At 36.8% G+C, this 18,818-nt stretch overlaps 1 protein-coding gene across 1 annotated transcript in view; it reads left to right on the forward strand.

Moving 5' to 3' along the window:
* LOC146002131 (NBAS subunit of NRZ tethering complex-like) overlaps positions 1-18,818 on the forward strand; it is a 103,997-nt gene that overhangs the window by 34,222 nt on the left and 50,957 nt on the right. The window contains exons 16-19 of the mRNA XM_083139853.1: positions 7,699-7,919; positions 12,013-12,105; positions 14,136-14,340; positions 17,102-17,233. Coding sequence (XP_082995979.1) covers positions 7,699-7,919; positions 12,013-12,105; positions 14,136-14,340; positions 17,102-17,233 — 651 coding nt within the window. The remainder of the gene's footprint in view (positions 1-7,698; positions 7,920-12,012; positions 12,106-14,135; positions 14,341-17,101; positions 17,234-18,818) is intronic.

An 18,818-nucleotide genomic window follows, 5' to 3' on the forward strand; every position in this document is an offset into this window, starting at 1 on the left:
TTCTGACGCTCATATTTTGAAATACGAAATGTCTAGTATAGTTCACTTACAGTAGTTTTTGGGGTGAAAATAAACTTTCTTCAAGTTCCCTAGAAACGTCCGTTTCCATGGTGAACAACAAGCACTACAAACTCTCTAAATAAGTGTTTGTTATTATACCTCTAAACATTTAGTTAAAACAACCACGATGTAGATAATAATTTCGCATTGAGTTTACCAATATATACGTAATTGTATCTGGGCTGAAACTCCTTATTATGTAGATGTCACCCTTGTTTGAGCCACCTTTTCAAAGCCAGGAGTTGATTCATCTGTGTGTTGTAGATCTGTGAGAAATATAATGTATCTCGACAATTAAGAATTGAAGGAAACAATGTGTGCTGCAAAAAATGCCCGTGGCAATGGTTGCTAAGGACGTGAAAAAAGGGCATTTTCATCCTTAAAGAAGGGCAAAGTGAGCGATTTCTTAATTTTCTCGGCCTTTTGGGACGATTTCATGGGGGGCCGTAATCAGGCATTTTTCGCCTCCGGGGCTTGCTGCATGGAGAACATTTATGTCAGTGAGTCAGTCAGTCAGTGGTGGGATTGGGGCTTTATATATATTGGACTCGCTCGCATGCGTGACCTTCGGCCACGTTGTGGAGGTAATCATATTATAGATGGGGTAAAATGTCTGCATGTTGTATTAGATGAAGGGGAACAAGTGTATAAGTTCGCTAATTTGAAAAGTTTCGAAAGTTACTTTATGTGTGTATGAGCTCTAATAAGGTACAAATATTCAAAAGAGTATTGTCTAATTTCTTAATAATAAACTGAGTAAGTAATAACAGTTTCAAGATAATTAGTTGGGTGTTTTCGCGTAAACGAATTCAATAGCGACACTAAATTGAAAATGCAATATTTACGTCTTTTGTCATTTCCACATTTTTGAACGTAATTGGATAATAACTGTTTTCCGCCATTCCCCCCAAATTCCTACCTTGCGTCTGTAATAAATTCTGACGCTCGTATTTTGAAATACGAAATGTCTAGTATAGTTCACTTACAGTAGTTTTTGGGGTGAAAATAAACTTTCTTTAAGTTCCCTAGAAACGTCCGTTTCCATGGTGAACAACAAGCACGGCAAACTCTCTGAATAAGTGTTTGTTATTATACCTCTAAACATTTAGTTAAAACAACCACGATGTAGATAATAATTTCGCATTGAGTTTACCAATATATACGTAATTGTATCTGGGCTGAAACTTCTTATTATGTAGATGTCACCCTTGTTTGAGCCACCTTTTCAAAGCCAGGAGTTGATTCATCTGTGTGTTGTAGATCTGTGAGAAATATAATGTATCTCGACAATTAAGAATTGAAGGAAACAATGTGTGCTGCAAAAAATGCCCATGGCAACAGTTGCTAAGGACGTGAAAAAAGGGCATTTTCACCCTTTAGAGAGGGCAAAGTGAGCGATTTCTTAATTTTCTCGGCCTTTTGGGACGATTTCATGTGGGGTCGTAATCAGGCATTTTTCGCCTCCGGGGCTTCCTTCATGGAGAACATTTATGTCAGTGAGTCAGTCAGTCAGTGGTGGGATTGGGGCTTTATATATATTGGACTCGCGTACTGTCGACGTGGCCTTTGGCCACGTCTTGTACGCTCGCATGCGTGACCTTCGGCCACGTTGTGATCGCAATCATGTTTTAGATGGGGTTCCTCAATTATCTTAATGACTGAAAATGTCTGCATGTTGTATTGGATGATGGGGAACATGTGTACAAGTTTGCTAATTTGAAAAGTTTTGAAAGTAACTTTATGTGTGTATGGGCTCTAATAAGGTACAACTATTCAAACTATTATTGTCTATTTTCTTCATAATGAACTGAGTAAGTAATAACCGTTTCAAGATAAGTAGTTGGATGTTTTGCATAAACGAATTGAATAACGACTAAATTGAAAATGCAATATTTACGTATTTTGTTATTTTCACATTTTTGAACGTAATTGGATAATAACTGTTTTCCGTCATTCCCCTCTAATTCCTACCTTGCCTCTGTAATAAAATTCTGATGCTCGTATTTTGAAATTCGAAAAGTCTAGCATAATTCCCTTACAGTAGTTTTCGGGGTGAAAATAAACTTTCTTTAAGTTCCCTAGCAACGTCCGTTTCCATGGACAGCAACAGGCACGGCAAGCTCTAAGGAATTGCATGTCATTATACCCCCTAAATATTTAGTTAAAACAAGCACGACGTAGATATTTACGCATTTAGTATAACAATATATACGTAATCGTATCTGGGCTGAAACTCCTTATCATGTAGATGTCACCCTTGTTTCAGGCACATTTTCAAAACCATGAGTTCATTCATCTGTTTGCTATTGATCTGTGAGAAATATAATGTATCTCGACAAATAAGAATTGAAGGAAACAATGTGTGCAAAAGAAATGCCCGTGGCAACGGTTGCTAAGGACGTGAGAAAAGGGCATTTTCACCCTTAAGGAAGGGCCGATTGAGAGATTTTTTAATTTTCTCGGCCTTTTGGGACGATTTCATGGGGGGTCGTAATCGGGCGTTTTTCGCCTCCGGGGCTTCCTTCATGGAGAACATTTATGTCAGTGAGTCAGTGAGTGAGTGGTGGGATTGGGGCTATATATATATTGGATTCTCGGCCTTTTGGGACGATTTCATGGGGGGTCGTAATCGGGCGTTTTTCGCCTCCGGGGCTTCCTTCATGGAGAACATTTATGTCAGTGAGTCAGTGAGTGAGTGGTGGGATTGGGGCTATATATATATTGGATAAGGCACATGTTATAAAGAAAATGCTAATTTTTAGGTTTTGATATACAGCGAGTTATCCATATATCCTAACCTTCCGCATATTCAAAAACCACTAAAGGGCCTAATTGATTTTAATTTTAGCACTAAATTTACCCCCACAAGTACCAGGAAGATAAACACAAAGTAAGTATATAATATAGTTGAGAAAGTAGCGCAGTCTTCCCTCCCGAAGCTGAAAAAAGAGGGTCGTGGGCGTTCCCAACCCTGACGTCACTCACGGGACAGAACTGACGCTGTCACAGACCTTTCAGCTTGTTATAGGATCTGCATTTGTGTGAAAGTGCCTTGTGTTTTCTTTTTCTGTAGCTCTTGTGTGATAGAGGAGAATTTTTTTCAACAACAATAACATTTCAGGAAAATGCCACGCAATTGTGCTGTTGCTTTGTGCCAGAACAACGCAAGAAATACAGTAGGACAGGCACATATCTAAGCAAAAGTTTTCGGTTTAAACTAGATAAAATGATGATTTTGGTTTCTTGTTGTGTGAAATAAGATAATGTGACGATAATTTAAGGAGAGAAATAATTATCAAGGCAAGACGGAGAATGTTCTGTAACCCTGTTATTGATAATAGCACGCATCCAAAGTGGGGTTTAGGGGGCTTGACCCCCCTCTCTCCAGGGAATTTTTCAGTTTACATTAGATAAAATTAGGCTTTCGGCTTCATCAATAATATGACTGAGAATGTTCTATAATCCTGTTATTGTTACTAGCGCGTACCCAAGATGGGGATCAGGTGGCTCGAGTCCCCTCAGGTAATTTTTCAGTTTACATTACATAAAATTAGGTTTTTATCTTCTTGAATAATGTGACGATAATTTAAGGAGATAAATACTTATGAAAGCAAGACGGAGAATTACCCTGTTGTTGATAATATTGCACGTAAACTTTACTTGAGTTTTCAGTGTCGTCGCAGTGAACTTTAGCACTATGTAGAGACTTGTCAGTATTTGGCAGCTGTAAACAAAGGTAGCTCCACACGTAGGGTAATTCGTTGTAATTTCTAATATCTGGAAGACACGAGAGGGAATGTTCTTGAATAAGAGGAGTCGAACTACTGGCAATATCTATGAATCGTTTATCTGCGGAACAGTCTAGAATATAATGAGGATAAATATACGTTAATTAGAACCATTCCTAAATAGATATACTTTGACCGGACCTTGGATCCAATGAGAAAAATTGCATTTTTTCTGACTTCATTGCCTTTTAAGTGTTCAATTCAAGGACTTGTTCATGATTTATTTGATCGTGTACAAGGCGCTTTAATTCAGTCTCCAATATGAAATCATAAAAACTTCTGGGGACTTTATTTCAAAAAATGTGTCCGACATAACGAGTGGCATTCCCAGAATTTTCGGAAGGGAAAGTGGTTACGTATACTATTTTTGGTGGTCAGTTCTCATTTATCCATCTTTTCCTGTCTTTGACGTTCAAATGGGGCTATGACCCCACCAACCCTCCCTTGGGCACATCACTGGAGATAAATAAGTAAGCATTTAACCATATTGGGGGACGAAACATTAGATGTGTTGGGAACGGAAGGGTTTTCACTGTGCATTAATTGTTTCGCGATCCAACTGTATTCTAGAAGACGATTTAGGGGATAGTTGCTCCCCATTTTCTTGCCTCCACACTATGTCCTCTTAATGCTAAGCCTTGTCTATCAAGAGAAAGTAAACTTTCCTTGCAAACCCCCCAGTTTTAGAACCAAATTGCCACCACTGGCCTTAAACATAAAATACCCCTTAAAAAATGGCGTTCACCCACCTCGCCGAAAGGAATTCCTGGATACGTGCCTGGGTGTAAGCTATTTTTCGTTCCTAAAGGATCCGATTACATGCAAGATGTGGGTTTCAAAGTGAAGAAATTAGATCCTGTTAACACCCAAAACAGCGACAGTGTGCTCATCACATTTTCTGTATGCCGATTACGAACGTAACTTAAAAGCAGAACTGCTGAGTATTATTACCTGTAGACCGCAGCTTAATAGAAATGCTGTTTAAATTTGCGTGGTTGTGTGGTGAATTGTAGTAGTGTTCAATAGCCAAATGGCATAATTGATCGGAGTTTACGTGCCAATAAACGTCAGATTCGAAAGCGAGCAGTGGACACACTTGAAGAGTTGTCTCCTCGCAAAATAATTTGCATGGCACATAATTCAGAGACTTTGAGTACTGGAAATATACCCAATATACCCAATCTCTAACAAGATAGTGTGTTGGAAACTCCGAAAAAGAAATTAAAATGTGCTGAAGAACAAATAAAGAAACTGCAAACACTGCAGGATGAAAGTGCTAAAAAAGTAACTTTTGGATTATAAGCATGAAGTTGTAATATGTCGGTCCCAGTGATTTATCCAACAACTTCGCCCTAACACCCCACACAATGTTTTAAAAAGGGCAACTTTGTGGTCATTTTGGCTCTAGTTATAACTTTTCACCCCCATAAACACGAATTTACACCACTCAAATAGAAAATTCTGAACAAACCTCTCTGCTCCACCTCCGAGCCTTCTTTCCCGCTTTTCATTACATGTAATTCTATTGATAGTTAACTTTCAGTGACACAGTTTACTAGATATAGTCTGCTCTATACATATACATTTATTTATATACACACACTAGAACATTCATTCGATTTTATAACAAATTTATTTCCGAAAACACGGAAGAAGTGTGATTTCCTATGCCGTTGCTGGTGCTCGTCTGACATGTCCCGTGGCTGACATCATCCGTGGAGGTTTACGAATAGTTCCGAACTTTTCCAAACGCCAGACTGCACCTCCCTGAGATAAACATGCCAATAATAACAACAGGGGCATTATTATTATCTTTATTGTTGGTATTTTTTTCAGCATGTTCAATTTCACATTAGCTAATAATGGAAAACTAGCACACAAACTGTATTTTTGACAGACAAAAATGACGAATATAATTCCTTTTGTACATATGACATGTGTAACTTTCATGTATAACATATGTTTTACACATATAGCAACATGGAGCAACGTAAAATAACAATATCCGCATGCAACATGTTAACACAAAATTGTGCACGTATTTTATGTTTCTTTAATGCATACATATTATTTAAATACATTACATAATCAATTCATCCACCTCATAACAAACCAACAGCAAATATTATATAAATTGTCTCTCACATGTGTGTGCTCCTTTTCCTCAAAACGATCGTCCATACATTTAAAACAAAACTGTTTAGCAACAACAGTCTGAAGTACACATTTGGTCTTACTTCTCTCTCTAGTAATTTATAATGCATCATAGAAAACAAAATTTTCAGAACCAATTTTTGCAAACTTAAAGCAATATTGATTTCATAGGGTGCAAATTATTTTACGGGGTGCCATGGTATTCTCCCTTTTACAACTTTTTCATATGGATTGTTTGGCTACGGCTGTAAACTTGATGAGACTGCAAGAAAAGCAGGTAATGAGAGCAAAGCGCCAAGAAAATTTTACGAAACAAATTTTTATTTGCATAAAATTTGAAATCGAGGGGGGTGCAATTGTCCCTCTGTGTCTCCCTGCAGGTGCTCTTGTCCGTCTGGAAGAAAAATGCCAGAAATATATGAAAACTAATTCCACCTTGAGTATAATTTTGTCCTGCTACTCTTTAGATTCTGCAAGCCTTGCTTTTCCTCATTTCAATGTTTGCCCTAGAAATGGCTTCTGTCCAAGTTGGGGGTGGCAATGCCCCCATGCCCTCTGTGGTTGCGCCACTGGCTGCAAATTTTTTCATTGGGCACCATGCATAAAATTTGAATTTGAGGGGCAATATTCCCTCTGTGCCCCCTGAAGGTGCCCTTGCTCCCCCTAGAATTGATTTTCTTTCAAGGTTGGGGGGAGGGGGCAATGCTTAAAATTGCTTGTATGTTTTTTGGCACCATGCATATAGATACATCTTTTTTATGGAAAGACTTTACCTGGTAAATGACCCTGTAAAATGTTTAAACAGTTTAATTAAAGCAAATAGAAAATTATATGTAAATTACATTTTTCTGTTTCTGATATTGTACCGTTTATGTGAACCTATATGTTAATGATACTACAATAATTTCAGTAACGTTTCTTCCAGTGAAAATAAAACATTCTGGGATGTACTATATAAGTATTAACTTAAAATATTTTTATAGTCTTTGTAGCTGAATTTTGGCAATTTTTTTAATGATAGTTTGCAAAATATTAGCTGCCATGTTTATTTACAACGTAATGATAATGACACTATTTATAGTTGAACATGATTAGTGCGTTGTATATTATTCTACACAAATTTTTTGCTATTTTTGCCTATAACAATTATTGGATTTTAAATGAAGAGAAATGTAAGAGTGCTTGCAACTACATATTACATTTTACTTTCATGTAAGCTTGAACCCATCAGTACATATTTTTGTTCCCTTGCTTTTCCTATCTTAGAGCCTAATAAACACCATTGAATGATTTCGAGATTAATGTACTTTCACCAAAAGTGATTCTGAAATCTACAAATTATATACAAATATCTGTAATATCTACAAATTACTTATATACATTATTCTATAAATGATTTATTTAAAGTGATTTAAATCAAAATTTAAATCTACCTGATTGAAATCCATCCACCTTGGTCCCCGGTGGTGTAGTGGTAACGTCGTCGTGTTGTAATCACTTTGCTTTTGTTTTCAGGGGTATAAAAATTTAATTCATATGCTTGGGTTTTGTTAAATAAATTTCTAATAATTAACTTTTTTCTAAGTTAAGACCATTCTCTGAATGTGGACGAATAATTCATGTTTTTTTCAAGAAATACTGCCAGTTTAAAATTGGACAAGTATAGAATCAGTAATTCATATCATTTCCATTTCAGACAATTTTAGGAGGTCCACAAGTTGCAGAAACTCTATATGACAGTGTATTTTACGAAAAGTTCAGATCAGCTCCAGTTATTAAATCAACTGTTGATTTTGCTCGCAATGGAGATTGGCAGGCTGTGGAGAACATGTTTGCTTATCACTGGGATGCAATTTCATGCCATTGGTTGGCTATCCTCTCCAATTTTCCTGAAACAATGAACCCTTCGATGTACAGGTAAGTACGTGCGTTGTACCATGTGTATTATATCAATGTTGATTGAGAGGTACTAGTTCAAATTCTGTTACCAGTACCAACTAATACTTTCCCAAATTCCAGATATTCTGTGAACTTATATACAAAATACACATTTTGTATTAAATCTGTGTGAATATTGTGTGACAAAAGTGGATTTTGCGATTAAATGACAGCTTAAGAAGAAAATATGCAATTCCACAACAGCTCTTTCATGTTAACTTCCACAAACAAAGGGTAAATTAAAAGGAATGAATCAACTTTGCATATTTATTACAAAGTACGGGTGGACAGATGTGAAAATGTTTGCCAATATTAATGAAGTACCCATAAAAGATTTACAGCTAGTATGGTGGGAAGTATGATTGCATCTGCCGGCAAACTGGAACTGCTAGCTATGTAATGAAATAATATACAATATGACAGTTACAATTAAAATGAGCCCGTGCCTTGTTAAAAGAGGTGTTGAAAATGATGTCCTCGTGCATCCATACGTTTACGGCATATTTATAGGAAATTTTCACTAACACGTATCAGTTCCTCTTCCGAAATTGTTTCAATTTTTCTCCCGATATTTTCTTTCAATTCTTCTAACGTATAGCTTCAGGTTTAGCTTGGTAGCTCATGACGCAGACATCATGGAAATGTCTGTTTCTTGTGCAAGTACTTTTGACTTCAACATCGTGTAGTTTCTCCTCATTAAGCACACGCCGTTTTACCCTTCGCTTCTTATCAAGAACAGACCCTGATTACTTAAATCTGTTCACAAGTATCCGAACACTGTCTCTGTGAAAAACATGAACATCTCGGAATTCTGCTGCAAAACATATTCTAACTTCCTTACAAGAATTCATAATGACTAAGGAATGGATTTTGGGTGCCAAAAGAAGAGGGATTTAGGACTTTTGGGTGCTTATAATAAATCAATAGGCATAATTATTAATTAATAATAATTCTATGGAATAATTGGTTTTAGATGCAATTTGTATACAAACGTTACTATTTTTAGTGTAATAAATACTATTATAAAAAATATGCAATTTATCCAATGTATCATATATTGAAGTGTTCTCAATGGTGAAGTTCTTCCAGTCATCTGTGAGTGGGCCATTGTACAGTCACGGACACTTCTGGCTTCTAACAATCCCATTAACTTTCCATGTAATCGTTACAACCCAGAAGTGTCCATGGAGAACCTTGTCTCCACGTGCAGGAAGTTATGTGTGCAAACTTCATAAATGCATCTGCTCCTGATTCCCAAGGCATGTTTGGTTCTCCCCGAGGCATAGTGGTAACATTGTCGCCTTGTAACGAAGGGGTTGCAACTATACTTTACACTGAATATAGTCTATACAGTACGCGAAGGATAAGCAGACTATTACTCAATTTAAAAATTTAATTTCATGTCCTGGGTTTCCATAATATTATATAACTTATGTTGCAAGAATTAAAAGAGCAAAATTTATCTTCGTAAATATTATTTCACTTTAATCATTAGATAAGAACTCATTTCGCAACTTTCAACACAAGACATTTAAGTCAATCTTCTTACATATAACAAAAATGAATCAAAAACAACAACTTATAACAAATATTGACATTGATACAGTGTTCTTAATTTCAATGGCTCGCTGTTAATTTCATAAACTTGTGTACAACAGAAATAAAGTAAATACTGTGATTCGTAAATGTAGAAGACAGTCACAGGATTGTAGGTTCGATATCCGTTGGAGGCACATAGTGGTTCGAATCCTACTTTAAACTGTAGGTGAAATCCCAATTAGTGTGCATGAAGTGTGTTCAAAAAACTCAAACCGCAGTGGTGTTTTCTCCTTGATGAACAGCCTCTACACTAGGGCAGTTGTAGTTTCCTGCGCAAATCCTTCCCTATCCCTAACTGTTGTGTCAATGGAGGAAATACGCGATGTGATTTGTCACTTAAAGGTTACCTTTCCTACTTGTCACAGCAGGCACTCGAAACAACCAATCAGATGGAGGTATTCTAGGAATCTTCCTGCGCTCTTACACTGTTGGAGCCTCGGTATAATGGCGACCCTCTTTTAACAACTGAATAATTTTGTAGCTAGGATTCTGTCTCAAGACAGCCCAAACTTTTGTTTGGTATGCTACACCTACGGTCCCTTTAATTGCCTGGGAAGTACAGCGTTTAACAATGGAGAATGCCTCATCCAGTCAGTTTGCTCCTCATTTTTCTAATTTCGTGATGCAAGCTGGAAGATAATGGAAATTTGCACAGACATTGACACCTCTTGCTGTTGCATTGCTTCTTTTGCTGCTTGGATTCATTCAAACCTTTGTGGTGGAAATTAAGGGTCGTTCTTAATAAAAGTTATTTTGAAAGTTAAGCGAATGGTTTGAAAGGCGTTTTTCTAGCCAAAATAAGGATTTTATGCATTTATAGGAATTTATAGATCATTTAGGCATTTTGAGATCCTATAGAATTTCAGTAGAGGTGTGCTGTGTACATGAATTGTAAAGATCTCTAAATAGCATATGTCTAGGATGTAGCAAAAAAAAAAGGTATGGACCTAGAAATCCGTTCCCTAGTAATGACGCAAGAGTCGCACATAAAAATGTGTTGTTTAAAATTGTGCGGATAGCATGGCATTATTAGACTGCAGAAAAGCACAAGTAATACGTAAACTAAAACAAACCAAATTATAACACTTGTTAACACCTTATCACTTCATAAATACGTGCAAACTGGACATCAGTTATCTGAATACTGAAGCACTGACACATTCAGTGCCAAGGTCAGCATACAGCTGTGGGTCTAAATAGCAGCAGATGTGATCCCAGTTACTGATGCCCCAGCTGCCACTCCACATACGCCTCAACCATAAGAGGCACTGTGTGTGAATTGTGTGTTAATGTGCATAAAAGTAACAAAATGCACCATATTACAGTATAAAGTAACTATTTACAGTAGAAGAATATGTAAGGCATCAATGGATAAAACTCGCAAAGTTTTATTTGCATTTAGTGCATGTATTTTGCTGCACTGGCAGAGGTGTTAGTATGACATAATGGCATGTGACCAAGAGGAGGCATATTACAGGGGCATGTGAAGGATGCTGTGAATGTGCAACTCAAGATTTTTCAGTGTTAGAACAAAGGCTACTTGTTGGAACACCAGTACATTGTACATTGCTACTGCTATTGCAATTGTAGACAGGGAAATGCTATTCCATGCATAGCAAGAACTCCATGACCAGGACATATACTGTATGAGAAGCAATTGAATTGAATGTTTTTCCTTCGTGATGTCAGTAAAACTTTGATCATTTTTTATGCCCATCAATGCCTTACATGCTCTTCTATTATAAATAGTTACTTTACACTAAATATTAGGGATGGACCGATGTGAAAATTAAGCCAATACCAGTACTAAATTTACCAATACCGATAACTGATATTCTACTGATTCAATATAAAATTTCAATTGGTTCATTAGCCTCCTTAGTAAATTTATGTTATCAATTGAACCAAGCTTTTGCAATGCACAAGAATCTACATATTGAGACATTTACTTTTTAAAAAGTATACAATGGAGATTATATGTTTATATCCATAAATATTATAACAAAATGGCTCAATATTGCACAAAATTTAAAATATTTATAGATATATTGGATTGGTAAAATTATCGGTTATTTTACCGATACACCGATATCGGTTGATACTGATAGTGTACCAATTAATCTGTCTCACCCCTTCTGAAAATGTAAAGTTGTTTCTTGTTTTATGTATATTTTGTTATTGTTCTCTCTGGGATACAACATGCCTTTGGGTGAAGCATAGCTATTGCTTCAACTTCCATTACTGCTGTTTCTGACTTTTGAGATTGGAGCCTGCTGCTCCTACCTTGAAGGTCCCCAATTGTCCTCAAAATGGTGGGTCAACATTGAAAAGTGATACAAAATTAAATACAAGTTATTAAAATTAACATAATAAAATTTTTGTTACTTTTTAATCTATTCGATGTTGGCATTGTTACTTGCTAAAATTTCTAACATGTGCTGAAACAAATTTTCTTTTGTGTGTGTATTTTCAGTACCCTCTTGCCTGAATGTGGTGATGGTGAAGTGTTCCAGCTGAATCAGGTTCATCTAAGAAACAAGGACTGGTGTGAAGAGGAGATGTTTAAGTGAGTTTCATAGTTGTTGCTAGAGATTAGAGACTGAGAAATTGAAATTTAATAATTTGCAAACTTTTTCTTTCTTTAAAAAGCCTCATTTAAAACATGGCTTGATACATGGTAACAATTACATTCAAGGCACCTTTAAGATTTGAGTAGGTGCAACCTTCATTCTTTCTGTTCCCTCCCTCATTTTTTATCCCTTTCTCTCCATCGTCTCTAAGTTCCTCTCAAAGGCAGAAAAAAACATGGCCAAATACCAGCAACAGTTTCTAGAGCTTTGATCATAGTACCCCAATTTTAGTCTTACGAGGCATATTCGTAAAGTAAGTACCGTTTGCAAATATTGCCGCTGTAGCGCTGCAGTCACAACCGTGTGAGCTCTCGCTGACGTCCTTCATCCGTTAGTAAGCCACAGGCAGTCGTTGGAGCAGGCCATGCTTTTTCTTTTTATGTTTATGAATGTTTGAAATGTTCAAGAAAATCAATCGGCCCGCCGACAAGTCCGGTCTGTGATTCGTTTTCTCAATGCAAGAAACGTGAAACCGGTAAACATCCACCGTCAACTGTGAAAGGTCTTTATTTTTGATGTTTAAAGAAGGTCGTGAGACAGTTCACGATGAGCCAAGGAGCGGTTGGCCATCTGTTGTGACCGGGGATTCGGTGCGTGCAGTCAACATGGAAATTCGTGAAAACAAACGCTCCACAATATTGTCGCTTTCCATGGAATTTCCACAAATTTCAAGAAAACAGTCCTCTATGAAATTGTGACAGATCCCGTGAAATATCGAAAATTGTGGTCAGCGTTTCGACGAGGATGATGACGTCGAAGCAGGAGTGCATGGATGGCTTTCATCACAGGCGGGAACATTCTATGACGATGGGATACAAAAACTAGTGCCATGCTATGACAAATGCTTGAAAAATAGTGGAAACTACGTAGAAAAGTAGTTTAAGGTCTGTAGAATGCAATGCAAATAAAGAAAGGTACAAAACTATTTTACTTTATTTCTTACACCCTTTCGGTACTTACTTTCCGAATACGTATATGGATGGGTTCAAATCAGTCGAATCAGTTGACTCTCAAAGTTACAGATTTGCTTTGCATCCTGCCTGTCAGAACTCTATGCTGTCCTAAAGCACTGGACTTTTCTGGTGTTCACAGTTTGCTGAGAGTCCTAATTTGCACTGATTCACTTAGTGTGCTCCAGAGTCTGGAATGGCTCTCTTTCAGGTATCTCATATTGCAATGCATTTTTTGACAACTCATGTCTCTCTCTGTCAGCACTGAAAATTGCTTCTGTTGGGTGCCCAGTCACATGGGCATCAAAGGGAATGAAACCGTTGATGCTAATATAAGAATTCTGGTGTATAGGTTTATCGATAAAAGTTTGTGCCTTTTGCCGATCTGATATACCACTAAATAACCTGTAATTTAGTGCAAATTATGACTTTTGTTTTTCACAAATATAAATATATAAATTCATATGTGGTGTTTTTGTAACATAAATGTCTAGATATGCAATGTTTTTTCAAAAGAAATACCTTTTGTAGTCACCTGATTGTATAAAATAATGAAGGAGGTTAATGAACCACTCATGCTCCCAAGGAATATTTGCCATTTTATATTGGATTTGTAGAATAGTGGCTGTCAGTTTCAATAAATTTTATATTGGTAATTCATCATTATGAGGCAAAAAAAGTAAATAAAATGAATAGAAATGATAGTTCATTCCTGTAGAAATTAACAAGTGCTCTGAAAACTTGATTCTATATTCCATGATTTCTTACTTTATACAATTTACTTTCCTGGCTCTAATAAGGCAAATTCATGTAACAGTATCCCCATTTATACATTTTTCTACATCTTAAGTTCTTTTTAGCCACAGTGTCATGAAGAAATTTCAGTGAAAGTTCCACTTTATTTTCATAGCTTGAAATTGTTCATGCTTTTGAGACAAGAGTTTGAAATGCCATATTAACTTTTTATACACTGTTGTTGTGCTGTTCAAATTACAAGTGCTTAATTCTTCTTGTAGACACATTGTGACAATATCAGATAACGGAGAAGCTGACTTTTTGTATGAAGAAGAATTATCACTGCTGCCATTTAAAACACCTGACTTAACAATTGAGTTGCTTTGCAACTGGTACGTTGCAAGATCATACCAAATAGAAATGCGAAGTAAGATGGTAGACCATGCTTTAACTCTTGTTAGGCGTGGTAGAGAGAGAAATGTCAGGGTAAGTGTTTTAATATAGCACAACCTTTATCTTTGTTTTTAAATTGAATAGAAAATTATACTGATGACAAAAATCTTCCCGATTCTCAATGATAGCAATGCATAATATTTGTAACAAATAAATGTTAAATGCGGAGAAACTAGTACTCACTTTTATCCGCGAAACTGTTTTTCTTTTTCAATTAATTTCAGTGGCCACTGCCACCATCCCCGTTGGAACTTGCTGTACTGTTGCTTGGTGTGCGTCTTTTGTTAGTAGTTCTCTGGCTGCCGCTAGGTGCGCTGCTGTTAACTGTGCGTTTGGGTCTCTGTCGTCTTCAATTTTATGGCTATTGTATTTGATATGTTTAGCAAGACCAGTAGTGGGTTGGGCTTTTTTGCATCTGCTAGGTGCTGTTGGATTCTTTCATTGACAAATCTGATGGACCTGCCGATGTAATGTGCCTTGCATTCACACTCTGCATCATATACACCTGGGTTATCAAGGGGGGAGAGGAAGTACCGTTTGTGTTTGTTCAGTTTATCAGCTATTTTGGAATTGGATTTGTGCGCTACTTTGATGCCATATGGGAGAAGGGCTTTGGATATGCGGTTGGAAGTGGTGGGATGGTAGGAGAAGGCAAACCATTTATATTGGCTGCTGGAGGTTGATTGTGGCTGGCTTGCTTGCGGATGGGTTGATTGCGGTTGGTTAGGGTGTCTGACCTGTATTTCCGCTTTACTGCACCAAGTGGAAAGTTGTGCTTCAGTGTAGCCATGTTTCAGGGCTATTTCAGTAATGGTGGCTATCTCCTCTCATAGATCCTCTTCTCTGCATCAGTAGGAGAAGGTTCTTCAATAAAAGTTCAGCCACACATTGGCTTTTTGCTTGGGGGTATGGCTAGAGAGAGCATGTATGTATTGGTTGCCTGCATCCGGTTTTCTGTAGACAGTGGTGTGAATTTGTTAAGTGCACGGCTGATGGTGATGTCCAGGAAGTTGATTTTACCATGTTTTTCTTGTTCTACGGTGAAGTTGAGTCTGGGGTGGATGCTATTTAGCTTGTTCACTAGAAGGTTGAGTTCTTCTGTCTTTTTGTATACGACTATTGTGTCATCCGTGTACCTTCCATATCGGATGTATTGTAGTTCTGGAGTGTGGAGTATCTCTTTTTCAGCCAGGTGCATGACAATGTTGGCTAAAGGAGCTGATAGTGGATTGCCCATTGCAAGGCCCTCGGATTGATTGTAGAATTTATCCTCAAACTGAAAGTAGTTGTGTTTCAGACAAACTTCCGATAGCCTGGTTATCTCTTGTACCTCTAGAGCAGGGATTCTGTTTGTTGTCAGCCATCTTTCAACTGAACGCAGCGCTAGGTCTGTGGGGATTGAACTGTACATATCTACTATGTCAATGCTGGCTAATTTTGCACTGTCAGCTTGCACTATTGAAGTCACCAGATTTTTAGCATCGGCACTGTTGTGGAACACATATGTTAGTTTGTGGTTGAATTGAGATATTTTGTTTTAGCCAGTTTGTTAGGTGGACAGTAGGGTAATTGAAGCCAGCTATTATAAGGCACATGGGGATTCCAGGTTTATGAGTTTTGGGAATGCCATAGGCAATGGCAGGTGAAAGGGGGGGTTGAAAAAAGGTTTTCTTGCTAAACATTTCAAATACAATAGCCATAAAATTCAAGAGGTTCAAGTCAAACACACTGCCCACATGCTCATAGACACCAAAATCAAGGAAACGCATGCCATAATGCACTTCCCGCACAAGCTAAACATCGATAGCGGACAAGCGCACCACACTTGGATTCCCCTACTACAACAGTTATCGCCCGGAAATAGCAGACGACACAGACCCAAACACACAGTTAGCAACAGCGCACCTAGCGGCAGCCAGAGAACTACGAACAAAAGACGCACACCAAGCAACAGTACAGCAAGTTCCAACGAGGATGGTGGCACTGGCCACTGAAATTAATTGAAAGAGAAAAAACAGTTTCGCGGATAAAAAGTGAGTACTAGTTTCTCCGTATTTATATACTACTGCGTGTCTCTTTTCCCAATTATGAAAATAAGTGTTGTTCAAAAAAAGCCATGAATTTTAATATGTAAGTATTGCATGGCAATTATGCATCAATTGATAAGGGTTTTCCTTTAAAACATTCAAGAGTTACATTGGAACATCAAAATACCTTTCACTTATTTACAAAATCCATTGCCCCACTCAATATGGGTGCATAAGAAATGAAACTCAAATTTTAACACAATTAAGCCTTATTTCCATGACAGAAAAAACACTACATATGTTGAGCAAGGCAGTCTATATTTAAGTAAAATGAATTTTCTCACTTTATACAAGGTATTATATTTCAGTAATCTATATTTCTACAAGTCTATATTTCAGTAAAACTCTTAACAATGTTATGTTTCAACCCTCTATCAGGGTCTTCCTCAGACTCGAAATCACCAAATCTGAGGAAGACCCTACTAGAGGGTTAAGTGTTTTACTGAAATATAGACTGCCTTGCCCAGCATACATATGTAGTGTTTTATCCTTTCAAATTTTGTATAATTTCCAGGTTAATAAGATTCTGTCAAAGTGTCACGCAGCATTTTTGCAGTCCCTGCCTGTGTTCAATTCACCTGTCCTCAAGTAATGCATATTGTTTTGGTGTGAAAGCTCACTTATAATTGCATTTTTTATATTTTTGAGAAATATTCTTAGTTTTAAAAATGATATAAATAAATCTTGATTCTCTTCTCTTTGTCCAGGGCCTGGACAAATTGCTATCTGAACTCGTCACTTTGGACACACTGGTTTATGAAGTTCATGTGGAAGACATAAGTCTGGCAAAATTGGAGAAAATGACCGACTTGGAAAAAGTCAAATTGCTCATGTCGTCGGTAAGTGATGCAGAATAATGAACATAGTAATGAATTTCAATTGTAGACATTTTTTTTACAATTGGCAAATTCTTAATATCTAACTTTCCACCTGAAAGATTTTCAGCCGAAGAAAAATATGTAATCATTGTATATTATATCTTGCATGGCTCTACAAATATAGTAGTGATAGTAGCAGCAGCAGCACATCAACTGTTTCTACTATTACTTCAAAACACATCATTGTTTAAATTACCTATCAGCTTTTTTATGAGCTATTGTTACAGTTTACTGATCAGAGAAATCTCGTCAATTTCTATATTGAAGCTTGTAAATAAGGACACTCAAAAATGCCAATCTCTAATGAGATAATTTGCTGTACTAAAAATACTTCTTTTATTTCTCCTCCTTAAGTGCAGAGTTTGTAAATTATATTTATATGTTCGTTACTTTGTTTTAATGTTTAGTAATGTGACAAATAGTAGTCGAATTGACTCCATTTTCACTATGATTGAAATATGTAAAAACTAGGGCTGAGCCAACACCACTTTGAAAGGTTTAAATAATACTCTTACAAATTTCCACTGATACTGATACAGAACAGATTATTTGTAAATTTCAATATATATAAATTTTGCATTGCAACCATAGTCACAAAATTCATTTATCCCCACAATACTGTTGTCAAAATAATGAAAATTATACATGTTAGATAATTTTCAAGTTAGGCTCAGTGAAAGTGTCATTCAACATTATTGCAGACTTCGTGAGACACTTGAGCTCTGGAAAGTATTGGTCAGTACCAATGAATAAATTCCAGCAGATTCTGGTATTTGCCCATACTGATTATTCGTGTCAGTATCAGCTCAGCTAATGAAAACTTAAAAGTGGGCAGTTCATCAAAGCAGTTCCAATTTAAAAATATAAAACATAATACAATGGAAGCCCAATTTGACGTTCCTGGATTTTACATTTTCCCGCATTATACATTCAGTCTTAATGGTCACAACATAGCAACCTGTTATAAAATTACGTTTTCCTTCATTTTAAGATTTTCCAGCTTGGTTCCCAGAAAAACATAAAATCGATTTTTCACTGATGCTTTAACCTTACAATAACAATAGTGTTCAGTATGAGCTGTACTGGTTTAGAAATCATCTATGAAGGGTTGTTTAAGGTTCAGGAACCCAGAAATTGTAATAGGTTCTATTGGGTTCCACTGTAGGACCGGAAACTTTTTTCTCGCACAATTTAAATTTGGTCCAAGTTGCGTATTGTTTTGTTTATAAAAGGTTGCTGGACCGTATTTTCATTGTTCCTGAAAAAAGGTTCCTGAACCGTATTTAAATTCATTCTTGAAAAATGGTTTCTTGGCCGTATTTAAATTGATCCGTAAAAAGGGTTCCTGGACCAAATTGAAATGCTTTAAATATGAAAAGGTTATACACTGTCTAGAATTCATTTGCTGATTTTCTCTCCCAGTCCGGAATTGAATTTATTTACAATTTCTTGACTAGGGTAGACCGATTAAAAGTTGCCTTCTAAAACTTTTCGCGAGTACGTTTTACATTGGAATGTCACGCTGCGGTTGTAGAAAGCGTAGCAC

Source organism: Lepisma saccharinum, chromosome 1 (assembly GCF_977018435.1).
Source record: "Lepisma saccharinum chromosome 1, izLepSacc3.1, whole genome shotgun sequence".
NCBI classification, from domain to species: domain Eukaryota; kingdom Metazoa; phylum Arthropoda; class Insecta; order Zygentoma; family Lepismatidae; genus Lepisma; species Lepisma saccharinum.